Source organism: Acanthochromis polyacanthus, chromosome 18, assembly GCF_021347895.1.
Source record: "Acanthochromis polyacanthus isolate Apoly-LR-REF ecotype Palm Island chromosome 18, KAUST_Apoly_ChrSc, whole genome shotgun sequence".
Classification (NCBI taxonomy): domain Eukaryota; kingdom Metazoa; phylum Chordata; class Actinopteri; family Pomacentridae; genus Acanthochromis; species Acanthochromis polyacanthus.
In genome coordinates, this window is record NC_067130.1 from 11,181,814 (window position 1) to 11,200,803 (window position 18,990).

An 18,990-nucleotide genomic window follows, 5' to 3' on the forward strand; every position below is an offset into this window, starting at 1 on the left:
CCGTTATCTGCCCACAGCAAGGTTTGTAGATTAGTAGGCTGAGTAACCAGGATATTTTCCTGGAAAGACACTGAAATGACATCTGATAATTACCACCTGCAATGTAGTTTCTGGGAAAAGAGTAAATTGAATAAGAATGCAAATAGCCAATAGTGGGATAAAGGGTTGATCATTCACTTGCTAAATGAATTCACTAATTCAGAACATTTTTTAAATATTGTGAAAATCAAGCAATTAAGAGGTAAATGTAATAAAATTGTTCCATCTTGCATACGAGCTTAAAGTTACAGCCCGTTCTTTGTGCTTACCAAGTTGTCGAGCATTCTCATAAGAGCCTCAAACTCCTGCTCCCCGACTTGCCACTTGGGGTGTGTTGCTGACCCATCCCCAGCTGGCTCAGGGACCCGTGGGCGCGACTTGTATTTCCCCGGGTCCAGCATCACCAGATTATCTGGCCCTCCAGCGCTAGCCAGTGTTCGCACCTGGAAAACATTAAGGGGGTATACACAGAGAAACCGCAGACAGGTCCAGAATACAGAAGGAGGAAATGAAAAGTGTGGACATGAGCACATGCACAGAGACACAGACATCCAACATGAAGAAAAGGTGAACATATATAAAGATGTGGAGAGACAAGGGACAAAGGGAATCATTATGAGTAATGCAGACAAACACGGTGCCAAATACAACAACCCAAATGAAAACAATAACTCTTCTATGTAATTCTACCACAATGATAGCAAAGTGACAATATTAAAGATACTTTCACTACTCAAGCGATATTTTAGAGGGCTGTTATAAAGCTCAGACTGTGTCCTACCTGAATCTCACAGGCGGTGACCAGATTGTGGATGTAATAGAAAGCCTCCTCCACTGTTTCACCTACTGACACCAAGCCATGGTTCCTCAGGATGAGCACCTGGGGCAGAGTAGAAATGTAATTCTCTTCAGCTGCAGAAATAAGATTTCTTCTGTATTAATTTCTCCGTATTCACACTGCTGTCACCTTGCTGTTAGGCCCGAGGTTCTTCTGTATGAGAGCACTTTCTTCCTGATCCACCAGTATGCCGTGATAGTCGTGATAGGCCACTTCACCGAGAGACAGCGCCTCTGGTGAGATGGGTAACAGCCCGCATTTCATGGCCGACACCTGCACCCAAACAACGCATTTAACGTCATGCAACATGTGACTAAGTATGATAATTCTGTGTTTGGTACCGAGTAAAATCAATGCCACCAAATCTTACCGCAGCCCCTGCAGGTGTGTGTATATGTACAATACACTTGACATCGGGCCGTGCAGCGTAGATGGCAGAGTGCAGGGTGAAGCCGGCCTGGTTGACCCCAAGGTTGGTGCTTCCTCGGTCCACAACCTCACCTTGAAGGTTTATCTTCACCTGGAGGGCAGAACAGATGACAAACAGTGAGTCACAACAACAGTACGGGCTTCTTGAAACACATTTCACTTCACAAAAAGTGAACTCATTGACATCAAGAGGTTAAAATAAGGAGAAGAAACATTAAAAAAAGGCTTGATATTCAATTGGAGACCTGAACTGATTCTTACCAGACTGGAGGCTGTAACTTCACTGTAAAGGAGGCCAAAAGGAACAATAAGGAAGCGCTCCTGGTCCGAGTTCACTCTGACCTACAAAACCAGAAGGCGGTTACGTTAGATCACATTATTCCATGGAAAGTGGCTTCAATTGAGCTGAACTAAATCAATCAATTAAGGCTGTTAGTGGACACAAAACCATTTTTCTTGTAGCCCATAATATCGGACGACAAATGGATATAATGAAACGGATATTTGTCAAGATATGTATTGGTTGAACTGTGTACAATGCACATAAATACAAAGGAAATGTGAGCTAAGAAGACATGAAAAATATCTACTAATCTTTGCTCTTTACTGAACTCCTGCACGGCTGAATCATTCAAGACGTTCGATTATATTACAGTGAATGAATGATCTTACTGTGAGGTGGTTATAGATGAGCTCGGACCAGCCGAACAAGTCAGCGAGCCGATAAAAGGCAGCCAGCTTGCAGCGGAGCAGCTTCTCTCCCTTGTCGTAGGAAATCGAGTCTGAGCCGCGCAGATCGTTGACTGGAGTCACCATCCCCAAACCTGAGAGGAAAAGACGGGGTCACACACAGACAGTGTTTATTTGCAGGGAAGAGGTTGGAAAATAATAATACCAGTGAGAAGAAACACCAAGAAACTGCAAAGTGATGAAGTATAGTGCTCTGTAAACAAAAATTAGAGCCACTATCCTCCACGTTCCTTCTCAACAGGACAAAAACAAACCTACTTACACATAATACACTGCAAAACTCAAAATCTTATCAAGTCTATTTAATTTTTAGTCAAAATGTCTTAACAAGTGACATTTCAGCAAGATGGAGGGACTTGTTTTAAGACAAAGCATCTTAAATATCTTATTAAGTCAAACAATCTTGAAATTATCTTGTTTTGGGTTGAATTTTACAAGAAAACTCAAAATAAGTTTAACCCTCGTGTCGTCCCGCAGGTCAAATTAACTCGTTTTAAAGTTTGAAAATGGGAAAAAAAATTATTTTTTTCAAATTCACAGTGAAACTTCTGATGTCCACATTTTAAACATTTTTGGGAAATCTATGAACATTTTTTGGTGGGATAAAAGAAATGTTCAAAATGTTTTTTAAGAACATTCACAAAACAATCAACCAAAATCCAGCGAATGTCGCTGGATTTTGGTTGATTGTTTTGTGAATGTTCTTAAAGAAAATATTAGACGTTTACTGATATATTTGTAATCACTTCAGATATTTTTTGAGGGGATTTTTTTGGAAGATTTTTATTCATTTCTTGAAAATATTTACAAGAATTTTCTTGCCAAATTTGGGGGATTTTGTTTTAAATTAAATTTTTAAGGGAAATTTTTAAGGAATTATTGGATCATTCTTCCTGAAGGTTTTTGCAAATTTTCAGAAATTTGGGGAATTTTTTGCCGATTTTTTTGGATATTTTCAGACAAGGAAAGGATATTTTTTTGGTGCCCGTAAATGACGACAACAGGAGGGTTAATGCATCTCAAATTAGGAGGTTACATGAGGTTACTATTTTTGAGTGAAAAACTGCATTTTCTTTTAAGCATATCTGGCTTATTTTAAGACACCCACGCTTGACAATGCTGGTAAAATACAGCTTAAAATAAGTTTTCCCAGCTAATGATGAGATCTCAAGATTCAAAATATCATATCTTATTTCAACAAATCTCACCAAGCCATTTCTCACCTGTTCTATTGACAGATTTTTTCACTTATTTCAAGGTCAAAGTTTCTTGAAATAAGTGTTTTTTTCTTGTTTTGAGAGGGGCATTTTTTCCAGTGTAACAATTGGATGAGTTCTGCCTACTGAAATCCAACTGGACTCTTTGTCCTGAAATTAGTGCTGGCATACGCTGCATTACTCATTGTGAGTGCAGACATAGCAGGGCTGGGGTCAAAAAGTCACAAACACTCATTCTCCTCTCTGCTTACTCATGTTCAGTGCCGCCATGCCTCCCTGTGGTGCAGCGGGATACATGGAAGGCATGCTGGTGGTCATGAAGTCTGCGATCTGCTGCAGAGCCAGCAGGCTTGTAGGCGTCTTCCCCTTCTTCAGCTGATCCTGGATCATCGTCTCCAGCTCCTCGCAAAATGCCTGCCGGTCATCAACACAGACAGGATAACAAACAGAAGTATGCCATCAGTAGTGTAAGGGGCAGAGTTTGTACGTTGTGAAGTATGGTGGCTTTTAGAAATAATACTGTTGAACAAAAACTGTATACAGAAAGGCCGACATAACCACACAATCAGGCAATAATTCAACATACAGTCCTGATCTTAAAGGGGAACTTCGGTTTTTTTCAACCTGGGGTCTGTTTCCATATGTGATTTCATACATGTGAGTGATGGAGAAATGAATTTTTGATATAGCTCCAGTATTTAGCCAGGCAGGCAGCTTAGCAGCTCAGCTAGCAGCTCAGCTAGCGAAAAGTATGGGGTAACCTGCCCCCCCGCGTCAAAGTCCGCCCTAACGTGCTTTTTGCCCCACACTGACCGGCTCGGATAGTCTCAACGAGTGTCCAACATACTAGAGATGAGAAGTGAACGAAAACCTCCACATTACCTGGCGATCACTCTTTGTTGTGGTCTGTATCCAAAGCTCAGGACGCTAGAAACCAAATCTCGTTCCGAAATCGCGCGAGAGCTCGCGCCAAAACCAGTGTTTTGGTGCGAGCTATCGCGCGATTTCGTCCTCTACGCTTTCTAGCGTCCTGAGACTAGGACGCTGACTAGGATACATCAGTCCTTTTCCTACATACAATAGGCCTTCAAACAGAGCTGCTCTGTCCTGGGCATTCAGCTGCTCACAAACACACTGCTGATGAGGAATAAACTGGATCCATCATGTGATGTTGAGAAGGCTGCTTTCTTTACACCAAAGCAGCATGTTCACATTTTAAAATGGCATTCATGGCAATGTGCATACATGAACCATGATCACAGTGTTTAGTGATAACATACAGCCAATGTAGCGTTGCGTTTTAAGTGTGAACAGCCAGATCAGCTGAGTCTAAATACAGAATTTATGAGTTGGTGCCACTGACCGGGCTCTGTAGTATCATGGAGACCCTCTTCCTCTGCTCCATCATGTTGAAATCCTGTCTCAGGTCCGGTGCCATGTTCCTCTCCCTCTGGTACTCTGGACTGCTCTCGTCCACCCGGTCGAAGTACCGCTCCTTGTGGGGGGCAGTGGTGGGAGGGGGGGCCGTCACCACTCCGGCACCTGACTCGCCGTTCATTCTGGGCTGGCCTCCTGAAGACGTGACAGAGACGACCGCTCAACACAGAGTAAGACAAACAAATCCCACACAACAGTTCCACGCATCTGTTTCTTACATTCTCTCCAAATCTGGGTGACAAATCAAGGTTTCTCTGGGGATGACAAACATTTTCCTGTAGAAAGTTGACATGAGTCTTGCCCAGTGTTTGTCACGATCAAGGCAGGCTCCCATCACAAGCAAATTAAAAACTACTGGAGCTAATGAGAAGAACGACTCCATTTGATGCCTATAACTCAACACCAGGACGTCACTATCTAGGATTTACCTTCTTTCGAACCAGTGCCACTTTTTGTCAGCGCTTGAGGGTGGCAAAACAGTAAAAGTTCATCAAACACAGCAGTTGGTGTCACATATATGGAGTGACAATGGTAACGCTGCATAGAATCTTAATACACAACATGGTGGACCAGTTGGATTCTCTTCTGTAAATCCTGTTACAGTACGATGGCAGTATGCTCCTCAAAGTTGGTTTTCAAGTTTCTGTGTGAGGTCATTTATAACAGTAAGGTCAGATCAGATTATAACATTCTAATCATCATTTTAGATGAATTATTAAAGCATTTGGTGTGCTTCACTTATGCCATGTAACTTTACATTATGCTGTCACTGATGTACACTGTTTTACATAAGCTTGTGTGGCAAGCTTAATATGAGGTCAAGCCCAAATTTATTCATACCCCAAGCAAATTTTGACTTAAAGTTACTTTTGAATGTAAACAAAAGCTGAGTTTTTTTTTTTTCCCACGTTGACGTCTCATGTACATCATCTTATTATCTTTTGGGAAACACTTGTGTCATTTTCAATTAAAAAAAAACTTGCTGGTTGAATAAAAGGACCTTTAAGTCAAAATTTGCTCGGGGTATGAATAATTTCAGGCTTGACCGTATGCCTTAGGGCTGTTAATCAGGACTATTAACAAGATTTGATTCTATTAATTTAGTCTATAAAATGGAAGAAAATGGCAAAAAAAAAGACCATCCTAGCAACCCATTACCCTAAACCACAAGATATTTGGACTACAGCAACATTAAATAGTGAAAACCACAAAAGCTACAGATTGGCAGAACAGCAAGCATAAAACGATTAACTTTACATGACTATTGTTGCATGAAAAGAACCATAACATTATCAAAATAGCTGCTGATTTGATGTTAATTCAATTATCGACTAAATGTTTCACCTTCAATATGTTTAAATTTCAGGGTGTTCTGTGTTTATTGATGGTGTTTTACGCTCAACAAAAACAGGGCATTAAAGCAAGAGTGTAAAACGCGTCAAGTTTTTATTTTTTAAACGTAAAACATTATGAACTGTGGACTAAAACATTAGCCACATACTAATAATAAGACAGTTCATTTTACATGCTTTGTTACTTTTTAAAGAAGGCCATCTAAATATTAATTAATAATAAAGTATCAAGAAAGAGGCATTAAGATGCTGACAGTGAGACAAGCAGAAAGTTTCCCCATGTAAAAAATGGAAGTGAGCATTGCCAGTCATTGGACTAGAAAGCCAATCACATAAACCACACACTCTTCTACTTCCTGCCTCGGTCATGTGACTTTTTCTTCTCAGCTCTGAGAGGTTTTCATTGATTTCCACAACATGTTTCCTGGAAACTCAACACCACTCAGCTGTCAACACTGGGCAAAAGGAACGAAATGAAAACTCTACGCACGGACAAAACTCCTCTATACCACCCAGTTATGTTTTTATACACACGTGGACAAAATTGTTGGTACCCCTCAGTTAAAGAAGGAAAAACCCACAATTCTCACTGAAATCACTTGAAACTCACAAAAGTAACAATAAATAAAAATTTATTGAAAATTAAATAATCAAAATCAGCCATCACTTTTGAATTGTTGATTAACATAATTATTTAAAAAAACAAACTAATGAAATAGGGCTGGACAAAAATGATGGTACCCATAACTTAATATTTTGTTGCACAACCTTTTGAGGCAATCACTGCAATTAAACGATTTCTGTATTTGTCAATGAGCGTTCTGCAGCTGTCCACAGGTATTTTGGCCCACTCCTCATGAGCAAACAGCTCCAGTTGTCTCAGGTTTGATGGGTGTCTTCTCCAAATGGCATGTTTCAGCTCCTTCCACATATGTTCAATGGGATTCAGATCTGGGCTCATAGAAGGCCACTTTAGAATAGTCCAACGCTTTTCTCTCAGCCATTCTTGGGTGTTTTTGGCTGTGTGTTTTGGATGGTTGTCCTGTTGGAAGACCCATGACCTGCGACTGAGACCAAGCTTTCTGACACTAGGCAGCACATTTCTCTCCAGAATGCCTTGATAGTCTTCAGATTTCATCGTACCTTGCACACTTTCAAGACACCCTGTGCCAGATGCAGCAAAGCAGCCCCAAAACATTACTGAGCCTCCTCCATGTTTCACCGTAGGGACAGTGTTCTTTTCTTCGTATGCTTGGTTTTTGAGTCTATGAACATAGAGTTGATGTGCCTTACCAAAAAGCTCCAGTTTGGTCTCATCTGTCCAAAGGACATTCTCCCAGAAGCTTTGTGGCTTGTCAACATGCATTTTTGCAAATTCCAGTCTGGCTTTTTTATGAGTTTTTTTCAGCAGTGGTGTCCTCCTTGGTCGTCTCCCATGAAGTCCACTTTGGCTCAAACAACGACGAATGGTGCGATCTGACACTGATGTACCTTGGCCTTGGAGTTCACCTTTAATTTCTTTGGAGGTTGCTCTGGGCTCTTTGGATACAATTCCAACGATCCGTCTCTTCAATTTGTCATCAATTTTCCTCTTGCGGCCACGTCCAGGGAGGTTGGCTACTGTCCCGTGGGTCTTGAACTTCTGAATAATATGAGCCACTGTTGTCACAGGAACTTCACGCTGTTTAGAGATGGTCTTATAGCCTTTACCTTTAAGATGTTTGTCTATAATTTTTTTTCGGATGTCCTGGGACAATTCTCTCCTTCGCTTTCTGTTGTCCATGTTCAGTGTGGTACACACCTTTTCACCAAACAGCAGGGTGACTACTTGTCTCCCTTTAAATAGGCAGACTGACTGATTATGAGTTTGGAAACACCTGTGATGTCAATTAAATGACACACCTGAGTTAATCATGTCACTCTGGTCAAATAGTTTTCAATCTTTTATAGAGGTACCATCATTTTGTCCAGGCCTGTTTCATTAGTTTGTTTTTTTAAATAATTATGTTAATCAACAATTCAAAAGTGATGGCTGTTTTTGATTATTTAATTTTCAATAAATTTTTATTTATTGTTACTTTTGTGAGTTTCAAGTGATTTCAGTGAGAATTGTGGGTTTTTCCTTCTTTAACTGAGGGGTACCAACAATTTTGTCCACGTGTGTATATACTAGCTCATACATCAGAACATGTGCCCTTCATCTGCTTCCAGAAAATAATTAACTGACACAACAGCAAGAGATTTAGAGACAAGACAGACTTCCTAAAGATCCCTGTCTATCCAACTGGCTGGCTGTTTGTGAGGATGAAAAGTCTCCACCTGTCTGTCACAGCACAGACTACTGGAGCTCTGACTCTGAACGCCACAGCAGACTTCTGAGCAAAGGGAAATGTGTGTGCAAGTATGCATGGGTAATGGGCGGTGCTCTGCTAGAGACCGATGCAGCCCATTAGTTCGCATCAATACGAATGTGCAGCCAGAACTACCATGACAACAGCAGACTGAACCCAAAGCATCCAGTGTCACACTGAGAGCTGACAGACCCTCTCTCTGTTCCTGTCCGCTTTTATTGGTTTTCACAGATTTTCCACGACAACAAAAGCAACATTTTCACAAGTCTTAGGCCACCTGCTTTAATAAAAGGTTTTGTGTTTGCATGCTGTTTGTCTAATTCTGGGCCTACAATTGGTTTGGTCAATTTTTTTCCCTCATAAAAACATAAAATGAACCTGTCGAAATGCTAGAGATTGCTGCCCCAAAAAGGCAGAAGCTAGCAGCAACTATAAATAAAAAGCAGAAAAAAGTAATTTTTAGGCAATTTTACAATAAAAACGGTTGCAACAATGTACACATAAGCCAAAAAAAAATATCTGCCTTTTGTAAATAATGTTATTGTAATTTAATACTTTTAAATATGCAATTAAAAATCAAGTTAATGATACCAATTAGCTTCAAAATGTAGAGCAGCAAAACTACTTCTCCATTAAGATTTAGAACTGGATTTAGCTACATTTTACTTCAATGGATTATCAAACTTAATTGCAAAGTTTATTATGACTGAAAAACGACGAGTAAATCGTTACCATTTTGCTTTGGCCCAGGCTAGTTCACATTACTAAACTTAACTCGTCTTTTAACTATTATTTTGTTCTTTAGCTGCAACAAAAAACTGCAAATTCAAATTTCATTTTAGATCTAAATACCAATATAGCATTTAAAACATTTATTTCTAACTCTCTTTACAAACTAAATAGTTTCTACATTTTGTGCATCCCTATCCAAGCCTTTCTCTCAATAGAATTCCCTTCCTCAATCTACACTTTCTATAGAGACAAATAATAAAATTAAATACTGTATCAGTCCTTACGCCTTCCTCGAGTGAAGAAACTCCGAACCCTCTCCAAAGAAGAGGCAGTTTGACCTGAAACCGACAACTTTGTAACAACATCCGCTCCCGTTTTCCTAAAACTCTTCATGTTCTTCTCTTTGCTGTCTCCTCTCTTCTGTTATCCTTTTGTCATAAAAACATTAAACAGAAATTTAAAAAGAAAAGAATGTGAGAAAACCAGGCCGCATGCTTCCTCTGCAGTCATTCGGGAAGGAAAACTCTGGTTGCTCTGTGTCTCTCATGTGATTAGGACATCAGTTATTGACAGAGAAATAAGGACATCATTAATCTGGTGCCAAACGCGCTCATTAGGGAGACAGAGTCAGCCAGTGTTTCACCAAAATGTAAAAATCTACTTGGATTGGCGCTATAATTGAGCAGTAATGGTGTCCTTTAAAGTCGCACTTAACAGACGCGTCACTTAATTTCTGATAGATTCAAGCAAAGTTGAGTCTAATACATATCAAAGCTCCCTTGCAGTGTGTGCACTTTTTCAAAACCTGGTTCACTTAGGTCTTAATGCTTCCTGACTGCTAGTCACATCTTATTCACCACAGCTTGACTCGTCGACAAGCCGAATGCTGCGTTTGCTGTTGCTTGTTCATGTTAGTCAGTGTATTGCCAGGTGAAACGACTGTGCACCGCTGACAACGGAACAACTGAAGCAAAAGACTGCACAGGACTGAACAATCAAGCTGTTCTTTCTACTGGACGTTCTGTTTGCAGAGAATATACCTTTTCAGACGTCCATCTGAGCGGTGAAGACAGAGCTGGCAGCATTTTCACTAATGTATCCAGTTGTGTTGCAATGAACAAAGCAAGGCCACGGGGTGTTTGTGTGTCGGCAGTTCACAGAAAAGAGTCACGAAGAAGGAATAGTGTTTTATACAACTGTAATTTTTTCATTTAGTCTGTAGTCTTTGCTTTTAAATAAACACACTCACTGTAACATTAATAACTCATGATGGAAATCCCTGAGCATTATCCGTTTGAGCTCGATGGCCTAAAACTGACATTTTGTCATGATCAATGTTGTAATCAGCACTACTTAATGCTTGAATTGTGTATCATTTTTATTATATTGCTATCCAATGAGCGTATTATCTGAGCGTACTCGGCTTTTTAAAAGATTTTTGAAGTGTTCTGGAGATGCAAGTCATGACTGAGAAAGAAAACCTGAGGTACAGTGAGGTTTCATCTAGAAAGCCGGAAATGATTTAAGCCCTAAAAGCAGAATTTAATGTTAATTTAATGCTAATCTTGCTCACAATGACCCACTAAAGCACTGCAGGAATTGTGTAATAGGATCCTCCAGACAGAGTCCAGCGCTGCAGTGCACAAAATCTGCTAACACCTGCAAATACACGGTGAATGAAGTGATTTATATCCAAAACTGCAAAAAAGAGAAAGAGAAAAGAGGAGCCGCTGGAGGAGGAGGTAGCAGACTATCAGGAAATCACCCAGCTTTCAAAAAAATTCTACATTAGATCAGCTTTATGCCAGCGTAAACAAAACAAGGAGAGGTCAAAAGGATTCAGAGTAGAACCTCATGCATTAACAAAAAACACTAATGGCATTAAAATCAGGTCACTTCCACTAGAAACTCAAAAAGCTTTTGTTTGAGTAAACTAATTTCCTGCTCCACTCTGCCTTGCCACAAATGTTAACTGAATCACTCCAGCTGTGAAATAATACGACACTCTCCCAGCACGAACATCTCAAGTGGATCCTTTTTTTTTCTGCATGTAAACAGGCTGCTGGAACAAACCCCCAGATCTCAAAGCTGTTTATTTCTTGTGGACAGTGAAGCAACAACACCGGCTGGAAATGCAGGAAGTTTTCTCCATCTGTGCAGAATGTTGTCATGCCGTTTCACCAGACGACCTATTCTCGTCTCTGCTCGGAAACGGAGGTGCACGGGCTCGGCTAGCCTCCTCTCCTGTTGAGAGTGCAATCGCTATGGAAACCAAACACATTACCATGGAAACACGGGACAGCCTTTAAAGATTACCGTTATGTAAGAACAGCTGTAGGCCAACATCACACTGCAAGCCAGCCGGTGTCACAAGGAGCACGGTTTCTAACTGATGTGTTACTCATTTCACATTAAGATCAAAACATGTCAGAGGCTCAGATTCATTTGTAGAGATTGTAAGTCAGAAGTGTACATGTATTTATAGAAAAATACACTGAATTACAAATGGCACCCTTTTGTTTCAGATGTAGAGGAGGCTGGCTGGGTATCAAAGACTATAATTTAATGAAGAACTGAACCAACTGATAAAATAAATACTGTCAGTTTCCAAAGATACAATGTTACAGGAATTGCACAGAAAACAGTGGGAATCAGACTAACACACAGGAAAAGTATGCTGTTCCATAAATGCATTTTACTTTCAAGATGTTAACCAAACACTAAATTCAAAAAATGCAACAGGCCATCCATCATTTTGCATCAGTGAGTTAATCCTACGCTGCATTAGTCCAAATCATGACAACCACAAAGTCCTCAGCTTAGTCTTTCTCAGAAGGGTCAGAATAATAACTGAAAAAAGCAGTATTAATATAAATGGAAAGTCTTGTGCTGGCCTCGCTTATAGCACATTCACTGTGAATTTCATAACCACACTGATACAATACAATATGCATTTAAAAGTGCTCTGTACTCACTGAGTGGAACTGTCCATTCAAATGCTGGAGATCTTATGACTACCCTGACCGTCAGTATTTCATCTCAGCACTGTACTGTCTTGCCTAACCGATGCGAAAGGGTCCAGAAGGTTTGGAAGAAATGGTTCCGTTTCTCCAAAGCAAGTTATAAGGCAGTCATACTGATGTAGATTTAGATTTTTTTTAATGGCATACTGCAACTGAATCCCAGCTTCCTACATGTTGAGTAATCATCTTTGTTTATTAAATAGTGGAGAAACAATAATTGTGTTACCTCTAACCTGCAGAAAAGACAGTGAGAAAGGAGATATGAATCGAGAAACTTGCTCTGAGAAGATTCTGGCTAATGGCCCATGGCAGACTTTCTGTTATCTCTGACTAGAGTAATGGCATAATCACCTTGTGTGAAATTTTCCCTTTAGGGCTGTGGACAGCCCGCTGGAAAGACCTCGAAGTACTAAAGGTTTGATATGCACTCAGGGAAAATCCTTAGTCTGCAATGATAGGTATATTTAACGACTGTGTACAGAGTATTAATACAGAATATCCAGAAAGTAAAAAGTCATACACATGAAATTCTATAAAAAAATATTATGCTGGGCTTTGTGAAACTCTGATTGCAAAAATGGTGCTTTTTCTGTATTTTCTGACTTATCTGCAAATACCTCAGTGAAGATGGATGGATGGATGGATGGATGGATGGATGGATGGATGGATGGATGGATGGATGGATGGATGGATGGATGGATGGATGGATGGATGGATAATATCCATGGACAAGATATCATAATAATATCTGTTAGTCAATCCAATTAATCAAATACCTGACAAATCACCATATTGTTGCAAAAAAATCATACAAATTCTATAGCCTTATTTGACAGAAATCAATGCATTTCCTGCTATTTTTGACCATTTCAAAAACAAAAGTGTCTGTTATGCTTGACTAAATGAAACCCCAAATAACAAAACCAACCCAATTCTGATCAGTTTGGCGATTTCTCTTTGGCACTAGCTTTCCAGTGCACTTAAAACTTCATTTGGGGGCACCAAATATTCCTCTGTGCAGGACAGAACCGTCACACAACAGCTCTGATAAATGATTTTCAACATTATCCACGATGGCCTAATGCACTCAGAGCTGTTGCGTCATCCTTCCTCAGTATCAACAGTGTGGCATAATGTCAGCAACAGCAGACAGACTCATTTAAATATATCACTTTACAGTATGTATCATCATATTGCTGAAATGTGCCAGAAAAATCTACTTTCTCAAGCAAAACATCTCTTATCTTTGACACTCATGAAAACTTGTGTTCTTTCAGGAAAAGGAAGGAAGGAAGATGAACAGGATGTTGTTGTACCAAAGGAATTATCAAATGCTCACTGGATAACTGACATCACCCAATACAGAGGTTTCTGTTCTCTACAGCAGCTGTAACGAGACAATGATAGTTAGAAAAACATTACAGAAATACAGTATGACGACAAGAACCAGGCTCTCTGTGTCCAGCCCTTTATGGACTCTAACTTGCATTGTGTTGTTAGTATTTCACTGCTATCATAAATTAATTTTGAGAGCCGGAAGCTGGCACTATAGATCCCTTCAGCATGACTAAGCTGTGACTAAAAGATCCATTTTGTTCTGTCCAAAAATATGCCAATCAAGCAGTCGCCAGTGAAAAGATCATTATGAGTGTTCAAAAAATCATGGCCCCAAAGTGTTGCTGGTCTTCCTCAGACTGTTTTAATGTGTGTTTGTGTGACAGTACAGTGGGAGTTTCAATCAGCTTTTAGACATTGAAGGGAAGCACTCAGACAAGACCTCTTTATATCTCTGAGCTGGATGCCAGTCATTACTGGGGCTCAAGAATCCAATAGCAACTGCTTGTGTGTTTCTGTGTGTGCGCGTAGAGTCTCTGACTACCGTGACCAGTAAGAATGCATTAGGTGTCATTTTAGCGGTGACCCATGTGCCGTCTTATCTTGTGCACTGAACCGTAATTGGCGTAGACAGAGGTGATAATGTAATTTATCAACATCTGCTAACAGCAAAAAATAAATAAATAGAACATAGGGTTTAGCTAAATGAGGAGGCAGCAAAACATTTGAACGTTGCTGACATCTCTGATTGGGGCAAGAAAAAACTGATACATAGCAATTTTACTATTAAAAACTGCTTTGACTTGATACAATATCTTTCTTTGCATAAATATAGTACAATGTCACATGCAAAACATAGAGATTTTAGAATCAGAAATGTCTTTCTATTCCAAGCACAGGTAGTCCAGCCCACCATCAATCATATTGTTCTCATATTTTAAACATGACATTATAGTCCAGATGTGCAACATAGAATACATTTTATCAGGAATATACTATGTATAAACAAAAAAGTTGACACATGAATATATATATATATATATATAATACAAATTGATTTGCCAATATTAAAAATTTCTGTGAATAAGTTAACTCTGAAACATGTTGTCATTTTATCAAATGTCCTTTCTACTGTAATGACAATACAACAATATAATTATATTTGTAAACTAGAGACGCCAAGCTTTTATAAGATGTGTAACATGTTGGGATTGCCCTGAGTAAAAAAGCTACATTAGCTTTGTCAATTTTCGGTAAAAAAAGAATTGAAAAATTAGTGGAAAATATTGCATTTCCGGGTAAAGTAGAATGCAGCATAAAAGATTACACTGGGAATGAGTTATTTTACTGATACCACTTAAAGTCTCATTTAGGACATCATCAAGGTTATAAAAAAAAAAAATCAAGTGGCATTGGGGGGGTGCATGGTAGGCCATCTGGGTTCCCGATCTACATATAAACATGTGAGCATTTTGCAAAGATAGCGCATACAATCCACCAAGAAGCCTCAATTACTGGAGCAAACACTGCATCGATCTCTGCATCACTCCCCAGGTAAAAAGGAAACTAGTGAACTGATAAGTCCTGTTAAGACACTGATGATGAAACAAAGACTGGAAACATTAAGCAAAGAGCAGTCTAAGGCAGGGCTGATGTGGTTATTTAATTGAGCAACCTTTCAAAGAACCCCACCCTCTGCAGAGAACATGGCCAATATTTCCACTGGACGTCATTTAATTTATGTGTCCCAACTAGACCCGATTGTTTATATCCATAATCTATCTGCATTAATCAATATTACAGGGAAAACTGAATTGGTGGCATCCAGCAGCACACAAAGAAGAGCTAATCTTCGGTTCAGCGGCCACTTTGAAAAACAATGTAACCGATTGTTAGAGGTTATGAGCAGTAAACTTCAATTAATTATTACCAGAATGAAGGAAGTCAAGAGTTATGTTCTCGTTTAAGTTGCCAAAGCGGCAAATCACAAAGAAGATCAGCGATATATTCTTTACCTTACAGTAAAATAACTAAGCTCGACCATCATTGAGACCATCAGCATGAGAAAGGTTTTATCTGTCGCCAACCGCCCTGACGAGACGCTCTGTTGTGTTACTGTGGGAGTACAGTTCAAGGTTTATCTGGTTGTTGCATGTCATATGGAACAGAGTGGTGGGAGATTGCTGCCTGAAACAACACACTCCTCCCTGTACAGCTTCCCTAGTCTCACACTCGGGCCTATTATATCATCTGTGTATCTCCACAGCGCTCTCCTATTTAAATATGTGACCTAGACATGATCTTTACTGACTTCTGCGGTGTGAAGGAAAGTTCACGAATGACTTTCTTCACTTCTCTGATTTGCAAAAAACGAAAAAAAAGTCTTGAGACTCTGCTAAGCGATCACATATGGAGAGGAGGGAAGGAAAGAGTGAAACAGAGAGAATGGAGCTGAAATGAGGAACACATTTTCAGCTGCACTGCAGTCAAGGGTGTGGGCGTGGGGAGTGGGAGTTAAACAAACACTGAGCTCTCAATCTACAGTCAGTGTGTGCATGTAGTAGTATAGTGTGTGTCGAGGGTGGCAACATGCAGCCAGACCGACCGAGATGAGCGCCGTCCTTTGGGAGTTTTACTCATTCTCACAGAATTACCAAATCCAGGGAGTTACCATCCCTCAACTCACACACAGTCGCACAGAAAATTTATCTTGGCAGCTCGGCTTTGCTAATCCTCATACAGTAAGAGGGGGAAGGGACTTCACAGTTGACTTTATAAAGAAGCCAAACAGCAACAGATTTAGTGGTTATGTGCTACAGTGTGGACCAAAAAACAAAAACAAACAGGCAACAATTTACCCTCAAATATTAAAAACCTTTCACTGCAAGACACCAGCTTCCTTTGCTCTTCTCACCTCTAAATCCTATTGCTAAGGCTAAATGATATACAAATTGACAAATATTGTAAGGAAGACACACATTCCCTTACATCTATAGAATATGATTGATAGGCTCGTGTCTCTGTAGCACCACAATGTTCATTTATAATCACATGCTGTGATGCATTTTACCATTTTCAAAAAAAACCCTGCAGTTTCTGCAATTCATCTATTCCACATACTTCATACTGTGACTTGGCTAATATTTCCACCTCTACCTCTTTGTAACATTTTTATTTAAAGCTGGACAACTAAATCAGCAAGTAACACATTTTCCATTATTGGTTCAGTGTAAAAAAAGTGCAGAAAATAGTAAAAAAAATGATGTGATCTACACCTCAAGACCTGATAGCAATCAATTTACAGTCCTGCGAAAGAGGGAAAAGCAGTAAACGAGCACATTTGAAAGGCTGCATTACATTAAACTGTAGATGAATGTGCATATATGCACACATTACAGCATACTATTTGTGTTTTTTTTAACTGCCATTGCACAGAATATTAGCATGCACTGTCATTTTGTAATTCATTGTTGAATTGTGGCTCAAATCTCAGCATCTAGTTGAAATGTGTGGCTTCATATCTGTGTTTATTTTTAATGTGTGATATGGCTGCTGTAATAACAAACACCATCTCCCCATTGGATTTCGACTTCTCTCTATCTGACCTCGTGGTGTTTCCTCTTTGCAAAACCTGCTTACAATTTAAAAACGTGCATAGATATCTTCATGCAGGACACACAGCTGCCTGACCTCGGTCAGGAAGCTGCTCCATCCCTACACAGCTGAACACAACCCAAATTGTCTCACTTGGAAACGCACCCTGACTAGAAAAAGCCCTGCACAGGAAGAAACCGACTACGCGACTATCGATAAGAATCCATATTTAGCAGCTACAGTAACCGTGCGCATGGAAATATAAAGAAATAACGGCACCACAGGCCTGCTCGGTGCGGCTAGCTGTCGATACTAGGGGGCAAAACACTCCGGACACAAAGTGAGTGACCCTCGGCTGCTGTTGTTCCATCCAGGAAACACACAGAGACATGGTAAATTCAATACACAGCAGTGAAACACTAAAAAAAAAACACCAGTTTTACAGCGCTTAAACAGAAGCCTTTGAGCAGCCTCCCCCGCTCAGAGGCAGCATATTAGCAAAACACAGCTCGCCACAGTGAAACACAACGACAAACATAAAACACACATGGGCCATGTTGCACCGGATAAACACCGCCGCTGAAACGCAAACCGTATCGATTATCTCGCAGCTTACCCTCTCTTTGATGAAGTGATGAAATATAAACAATTCTGGGTGAAAGCAGGACGGTGGTTTTCACTATTTTTATCCCCTACCCTGCTGGTTTCAGAGTGGGTTTATCTCCCTGCGCTTGTCGTCCTCCGGCGTCGCTCCGCCCATCCACCATCATCCTACTTGGGTGCGGCAAACGGGATAATCTGCGCCTCACTATTGGTCAACTGAGATCACATGGCATCAGCGAGGACGATGATGGGACAATGAGTTGTAGGCCCGCCCTCGAAAAGAGGGCTTGGGATTTTCATTTCACTGTTGAGAGTTAATACTATGGTTAAAACCATGAAAGCAAAGGTGGAGTCACATTTTTACTATTTATTAATCCTCGAATCTTCTTGATTTGTAGATCAATTAAATATTTATTCAGGTTATCGCTCAATTAACTTGCACAGGGGGAAAAACATGCATTATCTGTTGCTCAAAGTGAATAACGTGTAACTGTAACATGGTATCCTGAGCCACACAACTGCATTGTCATGTTGATTTGAATACATTTTATTGTAAATAACATCTAAGTAGAACAGCTCAGATTTTGTAGAAGTAGCAATGCTATAATGTAGAAATAGTATTGCTAAACTAATTTCAAAGTTGTGTGTACTACTTCAAAGCTAACTATAATACTCTATAAATCTACATGTGGGCAAACATATTCAGCTCAAATTATCATTAATATTTGCATTTCTTTTGTGTCACTTCTCAAAAGATTGATGCCAGTGCATATTTTCTATCCTGGAATGAAGTCTCAACATGATCACAGTTACAGTCTTCAAAAAAAATTTGCGAACTTATCGACAGTTTGGCATTTTTTTCAAATGTCTGTACGCCAAGTATTCTTTTCGACCTCACACTTTAAGTATAACATGTTAAAATTATATGTTGTATGTATCCTCAGATGTACGTCGCTTTGGATAATAGCGTCTGCTAAATGAAATCGTAGAATTGTAAATTCTCTGTTTCAATTAAAAGCCATGCATTTAAAATTTTAGCAAAAATAAAAAAGTCTGACAAATCAAAATACACTAAAAGCACCAAAAATAAAAGTCCAAAATCTTATTTTGATTTGTTTAGAATTATTGATACTTAACACTTTAAAGGGGGTTTAACTTTATTTAATTTATCTGTTAGGTGCCTTACAAATTCCCCCAGGCAATCAATAAAGTTTTATGGCACTCTATAATATTACACCCTAATTTTTTTGTTGATCATATTTGTGTTATTAAACTAAATCTGCATAAAAA

General features: G+C 39.6%; 1 protein-coding gene across 15 annotated transcripts in view; it reads right to left on the minus strand.

Moving 5' to 3' along the window:
* Positions 1–17,870, minus strand: part of add1 (adducin 1 (alpha)) — a 33,711-nt gene extending 15,841 nt beyond the window's left edge. For 4 of the 15 annotated variants that reach the window (XM_051938157.1, XM_051938158.1, XM_022203813.2 and 1 more), the window contains exons 1-9: positions 9,430–9,666; positions 4,637–4,845; positions 3,525–3,687; positions 1,979–2,130; positions 1,568–1,648; positions 1,248–1,397; positions 1,007–1,150; positions 821–919; positions 309–482 (exon numbers count right to left, since the gene is read on the minus strand). In XM_051938157.1, the coding sequence (XP_051794117.1) occupies positions 309–482; positions 821–919; positions 1,007–1,150; positions 1,248–1,397; positions 1,568–1,648; positions 1,979–2,130; positions 3,525–3,687; positions 4,637–4,845; positions 9,430–9,538 (1,281 nt within the window). In that variant the 5' untranslated portion in view covers positions 9,539–9,666. Of the gene's footprint in view, positions 1–308; positions 483–820; positions 920–1,006; positions 1,151–1,247; positions 1,398–1,567; positions 1,649–1,978; positions 2,131–3,524; positions 3,688–4,636; positions 4,846–9,429; positions 9,674–17,713 lie in introns of those variants that run through there. The other 11 variants (XM_051938150.1, XM_051938149.1, XM_051938153.1 and 8 more) reach the window with 9 other exon arrangements.
* Positions 17,871–18,990: the final 1,120 nt, after the last annotated feature.